At 36.2% G+C, this 9,783-nt stretch overlaps 1 protein-coding gene across 2 annotated transcripts; it reads left to right on the top strand.

Annotated features, from left to right (window-relative positions):
- Positions 1-7,883: 7,883 nt before the first annotated feature.
- Positions 7,884-9,783, top strand: LOC113327666 (vegetative cell wall protein gp1-like). 2 transcript variants are annotated; one of them, XM_026574818.1, is made up of 2 exons: positions 7,884-8,023; positions 8,228-9,783. In XM_026574818.1, the coding sequence occupies exons 1-2, from the start codon at positions 7,963-7,965 to the stop codon at positions 9,598-9,600; spliced, it is 1,434 nt and encodes a 477-aa protein (XP_026430603.1). In that variant the 5' UTR covers positions 7,884-7,962; the 3' UTR covers positions 9,601-9,783. The 2 variants fall into 2 exon arrangements, with proteins under 2 accessions (XP_026430603.1, XP_026430604.1); XM_026574819.1 differs by having other exon boundaries at positions 7,916-8,023; positions 8,237-9,783.

Here is a 9,783-nt window from a genome sequence, read left to right as displayed (position 1 = left end):
AGTGAAGGAAGCCACCAACAAATTTGAGTGCTATGTTAGCTGCAGCAGATATCTTTGATGATGAAAAATGGATAGCCGACAGTGGTGCTAACTCTTATATTACTTCAGATTCAACTACTCTGCATGAGCTTACCCATTATGATGGTGCTGATATTATCAAAACTGATAATAGTGAAGGTATGTTTATGACCCATAAAGGTTCCTCTAGTAAACATATTAGTGACCATTCTTTCCGTATAAATGATGTTCTTGTAGTGCCTAAATCCTCTCACAATTTATTATCCATCCATTAATTCACCTCTGACAATAATTTCTCTTTGACTCACTTGATTCTCATGGATTTTCTGTGAAGGATCTACCTTCTCGGAAGGCTCTCTTCCAAGGTCCACATAGGAATGACCTATATCCTATCAACTTCAACTCTACTTATTATGAACTTTCAGCTGCAATAAATGACTGCCATTCTCCATAAAAGATTTGGTCACTCTTCATTTCAAACATTTCAAAACATACGTAGTCATCTTCATTTAAAGAACGTATCTTATAATCCTTTTACCTGCATTGACTGCAAAGTATGTAGCAATCACAAATTACCATTTCAGTTGTCATGTAACAGTGCAAAACAACGTTTCGAGTTGTTGCACATGGACCTTTGGGGTCCTTGTCATGAAAAATCTGTCTGGCTTATTATACTTTGCAAATATAGTTGATGATGTTACTAAATATTGTTGTGTTCCGCCTTTAGCTTCCAAATCTGATTTTAAACATGCTTTCTATTCATTTGTTACTAGAATAGAAAATCTTTTATCTCAGACTGTCATCACTATTTGAACAGACAATGCTGGTGATTTTTTAAATACCTTTCTTGCAAATTTTTGTTGCCAAAAAGGAATTAATCATGAGCTCACTTGTCCCCATACACCTGAAAAAAAAATGGTGTTTCTTACGTGAAGCACAAACATCTAATAGCGGTAACAAGAACACTTATTTTTCGATCTAGCCTACCATCCTCATTTTGGATAGAATCTCTTCTCAAGGCCAATCACCTTAATATATAAAAGAGATATGAGTTAGTTGGAAAATACCTCTAATGTATAAATTTCTACAATTCCGATTTAAAACGATTATGAAAATAGAAGAGATAATAAAAGGATGAGAGAATGAAATTTGGTTAGTAGGAAAAATTGTGAGTTTTAATCACGTTAGTAGGTTGAAGTGGTTGGTTATTAGGTTAATCATAATTTAAACAAAAATAAAGAATAAGTTAGTCATTTTTAAAATTTAGGACACCCCTTATAATTGTAGGGAAGGTGGCCTAAGTAAATGATGGTCCACTAGAAAAAACGTGGTCTCCGAAAAAGGGCTTGGTGGTAGTATTCACTCTGAACATGCTCTTATGCATTGGAAACTCTAATAAGTGCAAGAGCCCAAGCCCATATAACACATTTACTAGGAACGATTTTTTGGGGACCATAGTTTTTTTGGGGAATCATGATTTTATTTTGGGTAAAGACATTAGAAGTAAATTTAGGTCACCCCTTATCTATATATTTATATTAGTACCTAAATTACCCTCCTGATTAATTTTGGGTGATGATTAGTTAGTGTTAATAATAGTTAGTGTAATGATTAGTGAGATGATTAAGTTAAAGATAACTAGTGAGATTAAAAAATCAGATGGAAAAAATGAAAGAAGTAGAATTATTGAGAGAGTAAAGTTAGAGAAGATGAAGAATGAAAACATGAAAAACGATGGATTTTACCAATCACAACCGGAGGAAGGGTATTTGGGTACCCAGGTAGGCTTCAAACTTAGATAATGTTGGTTGAATTGCTCCAAACTTTCAAAAAAATGAAATTTTTTATGTAGATTTGGGCCAGTTCGGTTACCATATGTCAAGAACATGTAACCGAACACACCTGAAAGTGTAGTTCGGTTACGTTTTCCAAACACGCAGGTTACCGAACTCGCTCGTTAATGGAGGTTTTGGTCGTACAGTGTAATGTTCGGTTACCTAGGATAAAATGGTAGGTAACCGAACTTTGAACTTAACAATTTATTTGGGTACATCTTGTGTGTTCGGTTAGTTCGCAAACTTCAACGCAACCAAGTTCCCAACCGAACTGCAGGTTAAAAGTAACCTAGTGTTAGAAGTTCGGTTGGTTCTCAAACTTCAACATATTTTGCGAATCAACCGAACTGGGCTTATATATGCATATATGCAATTACGCAAACGTTCGGTTACTACGAAATTTATTTCTTGGAGAATTAGGTAGAGTTCGGTTACGATGTTTCAAAGGTAGAGTTCGGTTACAAAGAAAACTTAACATTTTTGCGAACAAACCGAACTTGTGGACTTCTCATTATTTTCGTAAACTAAAGTTCGGTGATATCTTTATTTTGCGAAGGAACCGAACTTATAGACTTGTGTTGTTCTAATACAAGGAGTTCGGTTAAAAGTATTTTTTGCGAATCAACCAAACTCTGAGTTTGGTTAAGAAAAAATTAATTCTTGATAACCGAACTTTTCTCTGGAAAAAAAAACCTCCATTAAACCTCTCTGCAACTTCCGTTTTCAAATCATTTTAATGATTACTTCTTATTTATTCAACCAAAAACGAATGACAAGTAATGAGTTTGTGAGAATATCTTTGTTAATGTCTTAAATTAAGCTATCTATATATATAGTGGTGGTGGTGGTTGTTGGTGGTGGTAATCGGTGGTTGGTGGTGGTGATAATTGGAGGTGGTGGTGGTGGTAATCGACGGTGGTGGGCGGCGGTGGTGGTGGTGGTAATCGGTGGTTGGTGGTGGTGATAATCGGAGGTGGTGGTGGTGGTAATCGGCGATGGTGGGAGGTGGTGTTGGGAGGAGGTGGTGGTTATATATATATATATAGGTGGTTATTGGGTTGGTTTTAAATTAAATTAGGTTAAGGGTAGGTTAGTCATTTCAATGCTTTAGGACATCCCTTAAAACTATAGGGTAGGTGACCTAATAGGATCATGGTCCCCCAAAAAAACCATGGTCCCCAAAACATCGGGGACCATGATTAGCATTGAACCCTGGTTATCATTTGAGTTACTCCGAAAATTCAGGGTAGCAAGCGTATGAGTATTATATGATTAGGTAAATTTTGAGTTCGGTCAACCGTTCGGGGTTTGGTGATAATACAAAACGATATATGTATGTGTATAACTCATTTTAGAAGTATGAATTAGGAAAAATTAACTCGACAACACGTTAACATGTAAAATATAATATTTTTGGTATGCACTTATTTTGGGTTCGTTACGAGAAAATTGTTGATGAGGACGATTTTGGATGAGGTTATGGGAAATAATAAAAGACTGCCTCTTGTCATGCTTAATTAACTGAATTTGGTTAGTTAATTTTTTAAGTAATTTTTTAAGTAGTGGTATTCTAGGATCAAAAAGTCATTAATCTTGACGACAATTAAAATTGATGACTGTTAGGATTTCGCTGGTATTAAAAGATTTGTTACGATCAGGATCCAAAATCATGAACATAAAAATCTAATCCATTAATTAAAATAACAGGGATGTTGATGCTCGATTCAGACATTACGATATTTTCTGATCAACAAGATTTTCTTTTCTAAATAGTGAATCGATTGAAGAACGGTAAGAGTAAGCAGTTTATGCATTAAGAGGACCATGATAATAACTCTTAACATTTGCATTCACTTACAGCTACAACGGGACCACAACACATGCCAGAAAAAAACATAAGTGATTTTCATATTAATGATGCTATTGTTTCATTTATTATCTTATTTTTGAGTTTATATGTGAGTACGAATGTAATTATATTTTGCATAATAGGAGATAGTGCTATCAGTTTGCATTCTGCTATTGGAATTACCAATGATCAGTTTTTGGATAAACATGAGGTTTTTTACATCAGATTTGCTTCTTATAATCGCGTTTGACTGGTTATTTTTTGTTGGTGATCATAATCGGCAGGAAGGTTCGGAATTTGGTTTGTTGAACTTGAAATTGTATAATGGATGTCCCATTGATACAGTAAAATCACAAAATCATTTGAGTTTTAAGAGAAAATCTTGAGTTTTAGAAGAATCAGATAAATATGGAAACAAAATTAAGATTGCATAATTATTGCCCTAATTAGATAACTACGGCCGACTACATTTCCCTAAACACCCTTGTTGTAAAAAATAAGACTAATGATTTTTTTTTGATCGGTCAAAGAGAAAATTCATTAAAAAGAAAGATACTTAAGAGGGGTACCTCTACCCAATGAATACAAACCAAAACAAAAAAAGATGGATTACCGAAGACGAATTAGGCAATCCAAAAAACCAAACAACGAGTTCAAGAAGCCGAAATAAATAGTCTCATAAAAATACTACCATATTCGCCGTTAGATCTAACATTCTTGTGTTTGAATCGGCCCAAAAGAACGCTTGTAGTTTAACGTTTCTAATGAGACTAACCAAATTTTTTTCTTGTGTTTCAAAGACTCTTGCATTTCGCTCTCTCCATATGCATCACCATATTGCGACCGGAATGTTATTCCATATTCGATTAAGCCTTTCGTCTCTCCAATTAAACTTCCAAGACTTCACATTTGTAGTGGCATTTGAGTAACAAGTCCAATGAAAGCGGCATCCTTCAACAAAGTAATCCCAAATTTTCCGGGTCCTCCAACATTCATAGAACAAATGCGAGCTAGTTTCATCATTTTCTTCACAAAAACAATATAGACTAGAAACCTCCATACTATTTCTTAAGAGCTTATCCGCCGTCGTTGTCCTATCATTGTGAGGATAACAAATATAAGACTAATGATAAATGGCAGTTTTCTATTAGTCCCTCATGCCCCATCCATAATGGCACCTATCAAAAAAAAATGTAGGAATTACCTATAGATCCTATTATAGTGGTATTAGTTAGTGGCAGGTCCACCCACTAAAGCCCAATAACCAGAGGTCCATAATTAAAAGAAAAATGAAAAATGGACCCAATTTTTTAAGTCCAGGTCCTGTACACGTGCGAGATCAGGTGTGTGAAATTTAAAAATACCACAAATAACCTTTCCTATTTAACAGGTCTATAAACACGAGAAGAACATTGACATTTCATATTCGTTTTCTTCTTCTCTTTCTTCTCACTGCTGCTGCAAATGGATTCTGAACAAATCCAAATTTTATTCTTCAATCTTTCTCGTTTTTATCAAATCATATGGAGATTTTTCTCTTACAATGTTTATTTTAGGGTTTCACGATCTAATCCTTGTTGTGTTTGATTACGCTTTTTTATCCCCATGTCTGATTTGTTGATTATTTACTAGATCTGGACGAATAATCATATTTTTTGTTCATTTCGTTATTAGATTTACTTATAACACTTCTATTTTGTTGGTTTTAGATGTTTTTCACTTTGTTTTTGCATATGAAGCAGCAGTACGTATATCCTGTACTGACAGAAACCTAGAAGAAGAAGCATCGTTATGATTTACGACGAGAAGATTTGTTTGTGTTTCCAGGTATGTTTTCTAATCATCTTCTTTGATTATTTTGTTTGTTTTTCTTCTTTTGATTTGTTTTTCGATTGTATTATGAAGATCAAATTAATTTTCATGACGTTTTTAGGTTTTTAGGTTCGTTACAGTTTGCTACTGTGTACGTATACGACGTACCGATATAAAATACTTCTGATTTTGTTTTATTCAAATTTTTGCCATTTTTTTGGGTTGATCCATTAATACGTATGTGTAGTACTGAAATATTGCTTTGATTCGACTATATTCATGGATTCATCAATTTTTCTTTACATGCAGTTGATTTTTTAGTTCATGAATACGCAGTACGTATATGGCGTACTGATAGAAACTTCTTTTGATTTTGTTTTATTCAAAGTTTTGCCACTGTTTTTGGGTTCGATCCATAAGTATGTATGTGTAATACTGAAACATGTGCTTTGATTCGGTTATATTCATGGATTCATCACTTCTTCTTTACATGTGGTTGATTTTCTAGTTTATGAATACGCAGTACGTATATGATGTACTGATAGGAACCTCTTCTGATTTTGTTTTATTCATACTTTTGCCATTGTCTTTGGATTTGATCTATGAGTACGTATGTGTAATACTGAAATATGTGCTTTGATTATGTTATATTCATAAATTCTTCTTTACATGAAGTTGATTTTTAGTTCATAAATACGCAGTACGTATATGGTGTACTGATAGAAACTTCTTACGATTCTGTTGTATTTAGAGTTTTGCCACATTTTTATTTCTTTGATCCATGAGTACGTGTGTGAAATACTGAAATATGTGATAATTTTGTATAGTTTTTCTGTGTTTACAGTGCATATAAAGGTTTTCCTTTATTTTTCCTATGATTTAATACTGTATTAAAGAAATATTAGAGATTAATTGGTATGATCCTACAGTATATGTGATGTAAAACGTTTTCTAATTCATTTATCATTGATTATAACAAACATGTACTTTTCCTGTAAGCAGTGTTGTAGATACATACTCGAATTCATAAGCAGCAGATATATACTCGAATTTGTAAGCAATTTAGCGGATATGTGTTCTAAATGTAAGCAACGCGACAGATATGTAAGTAGTGTAGCAGATATGTATTGTAGCAGATATGTACTCGAATTTATAATCAGTGTAACAGATATGTACTCGAAATAATGAACGTGTAAACACACACGTTTGGTAACAATGGGTATTATGGTCATTTCCATGTTTTAATTAATTTTGGACCTCTAAAATTCAGATCGTCTGTGCCACTGCTTGGGTGTGCCCTATGTGCCACACCAATAGAAACACGGTATTTTCTCTTGGATTTGTAATATCTTATTTAACTAATTAATTATCTTTCCTAATCGATTAGTGTTGTATAAATAGAAAATCTATTTAGTTAGTCATGGTTAATGAGAGGAATGATGTGGCGTGTTTCTATTGGTATGGCACATAGGGCACACACAAGCAGTGGCACAGACGATCTCGACCCGTGGACTTAGGACCAAACAACAAACTTTCCAAAAAAAATATCGTTAGTTAATTCGTTTCAGACTAAAAATTCGCTAAACCCTTCACCATCTAATCAGATATCTTAATTAGCACGTGAGCTTGTGGACCTTACTTAGATATAATATATAGCGACATTAATTGGCTCAGAAATAATCAAGCTAAATTAACTTAATCAATCCATAACATAAAAAATTATTAGTAAACGTCATGTTATACTGCAAAATCTTTATTATTAATGCAAACCGATCCAAAAATCTTGGTCATTAAAACTCATCACATGTGAATATTTTGTATGCATAATAATTTCAACGGGACTCCTATATGGGTGTTCTAGCCTTCTGAGTTCTAACTTTGGCAAAGGGTACAACTATATCAGGTAATGTTGTTGTAATTTATGAAAATTCAGTAGGCTCACGGCCGCACCAAATTGTCCAAAATGTTGTTGTAGTTTCGTTAAGAACTAGAAAATTTATAGTTAAAGTAATATATTTATGAAAAATTTGAAACTTGGAATTGTAGCAAAACCAGTGGTACCGTAGCAAAGCCGATGCGTTGACACTTCATACAATTAAAGCTACACGTGTTCTTGTCTTCTGGCTCGACAAACAAATCGAATCTATGAATAGTCAAAGATACCCTATTTCCATCTTAATGGGAAAAAAAAAGAGATAATAATTTTTGTCAGAAGCAATTCACGTTTTGCATGAAGGAATCCAGTTAAACGCATTAATTAAGTTAATGTCTGTAAACACGTTAAGGAATTAAGAGTACACATTCACCGAGTATCAATCTAGTGAAGTTAAGTAGATCCATTTTTTTTGTTATAAATAGATCTCGTATTCGACTGCTAATGTGCATCCAACCTAAGTACAAAAAAAAAGTTAAAAGAAACGCTTCTTCATTTCAGTTCAAGTCATCTAAATGATGGCAATTAAGATCTGTTTTGTTGCAATTTTTCTCACTTGGATTGCTAGCATATCACGTAAGTTTCTACATATAGCTATGTACTATTACATTTCTCCTCAGCGCTTAATACTGTTTTCTTTTTTAACGAATTTTTTTGATTGATAAGGAATTTCTTTTCTTTTTTTTAATAAGATTGATAAGGAATTTGGTATTCATGGTTTTGAACTCAAATAATATGCTGTTAATAATCATATTTTCTAATTTATGGTATACGTTGTAGAGGTGGCAGTTGCTCATGAGGTGAGTCAGGTGACGACCGATAGGTTGCCTTCAATTGATATCAGGTTGTCATTTGGCAGAGCAAAAATATGTCAACTGAAGGAGGAATACGTACGAGGCCGTTGCTGGCCAACACACAATTGCATCTGTTGTCAGCAAAATTGTAAACGATGGTGTGAAAAAAGAAAGAGAGTGCTAAATCGTCTAAAGTGTATAAAAAAAGGGAATCCAGGACCGCGTGCCAGTCTCGTCTGTCATTGCTGCTGCAAAAAAAGGTCATCTTCACTGCCAGCCCTACCTCCATCCTCACCCTCGCCTGAGTTGCCTACGACTTCATCCCCACCACCAGCACCATCCCCACTGCCACCTCCATCTCCACCTCCACCTACACCTCCATACCCATCTGCATCTCCACCACCACCACCATCCTCACTGCCACCTCCATATCCATCTGCATCTCCACCACCACCCTCACCATCTCCTGAGTTGCCTACGGCGTCATCCCCACCACCACCACCATCCTCGCTGCCACCTCCATATCCATTTGCATCTCCACCCGCACCTTCATCTCCCTCTCAACCTCTATCTCCATCTCCATCTGCATCTCCACCCGCACCTACATCTCCATCCCAATCTCCACCTGCACCTCCATCACCATCTCCATCGCTATCACCACTAGCTCCATCTCCATCTCCATCTCCACATTTATCTCCACCTGCACCTCCATCCCCCTCTCCATCACTGTCACCACCATCTCCATCTGTATCTCCACCTGCACCTTCATCTCCCTCTGCCCCATTATCACCACCAGCTCCATTTCCACCTGCACCTTCATCTCCCTCTCAATCACTATCACCACCAGCTCCACCTCCATCTCCATCTGCATCTCCACCTGCACCTCTATCTCCATCACAATCTCCACCTGCACCTCTATCTCCCTCTCTATCACTGTCCCCACCAGCTCCATCTCCATCTCCAGTTGCATCTCCACCAGCACCTTTGTCCCCATCGGAATCTCCACCTGCAGCGTCATCTCCCTCTCCATCACTATCACCACCAGCTCCACCTCCATCTCCACTTGCACCTACATATTCATCTCCATCTGCATCTCCACCTGCACCTTTATCTCCATCAAAATCTCCAGCTGCACTTACCTATCCCTCTCCATCACTGTCCCCACCAGCTCCATCTCCATCTCCACCATCACCTCTGTCTCCATCTGAAACTCCACCAGCACCTTCATCTCCATCTCCATCACTATCACCACCAGCTCCACCGCCATCTTTATCTCCACCTGCACCTTTATCTCCTTCTCAATCCCCAGCTGCACCTCCATCTCCATCACAAACTCCGCCTCCATATTCATCTCCATAACCATACCAGCTCCAGCTCCACCTCTACTGCTCACCGTTACTCGCAGCTAGACGTAGCTAGCACAATGGATAATAAGCAGTATGTATTTTTGTTTCTCCGTTAAGCATGTAACTATGGAAGTGTCCGTTAGATTTCTGATGTAGTTGTATTACATGTAACATGCCAATACATTAGTAAACAGTT

This window comes from Papaver somniferum, unplaced genomic scaffold (assembly GCF_003573695.1).
Source record: "Papaver somniferum cultivar HN1 unplaced genomic scaffold, ASM357369v1 unplaced-scaffold_107, whole genome shotgun sequence".
NCBI classification, from domain to species: Eukaryota; Viridiplantae; Streptophyta; class Magnoliopsida; order Ranunculales; family Papaveraceae; genus Papaver; species Papaver somniferum.
This window is presented reverse-complemented; position numbering and strand designations above follow the sequence as displayed.

Bases quoted from the DNA above. Each gene is read 5' to 3' on its own strand.
- LOC113327666 (XM_026574818.1), top strand. From the start codon at position 7,963: ATGATGGCAATTAAGATCTGTTTTGTTGCAATTTTTCTCACTTGGATT. The intron at 8,024-8,227 runs GTAAGTTTCTAC...TATACGTTGTAG, and splicing joins TTGGATTGCTAGCATATCAC to AGGTGGCAGTTGCTCATGAG.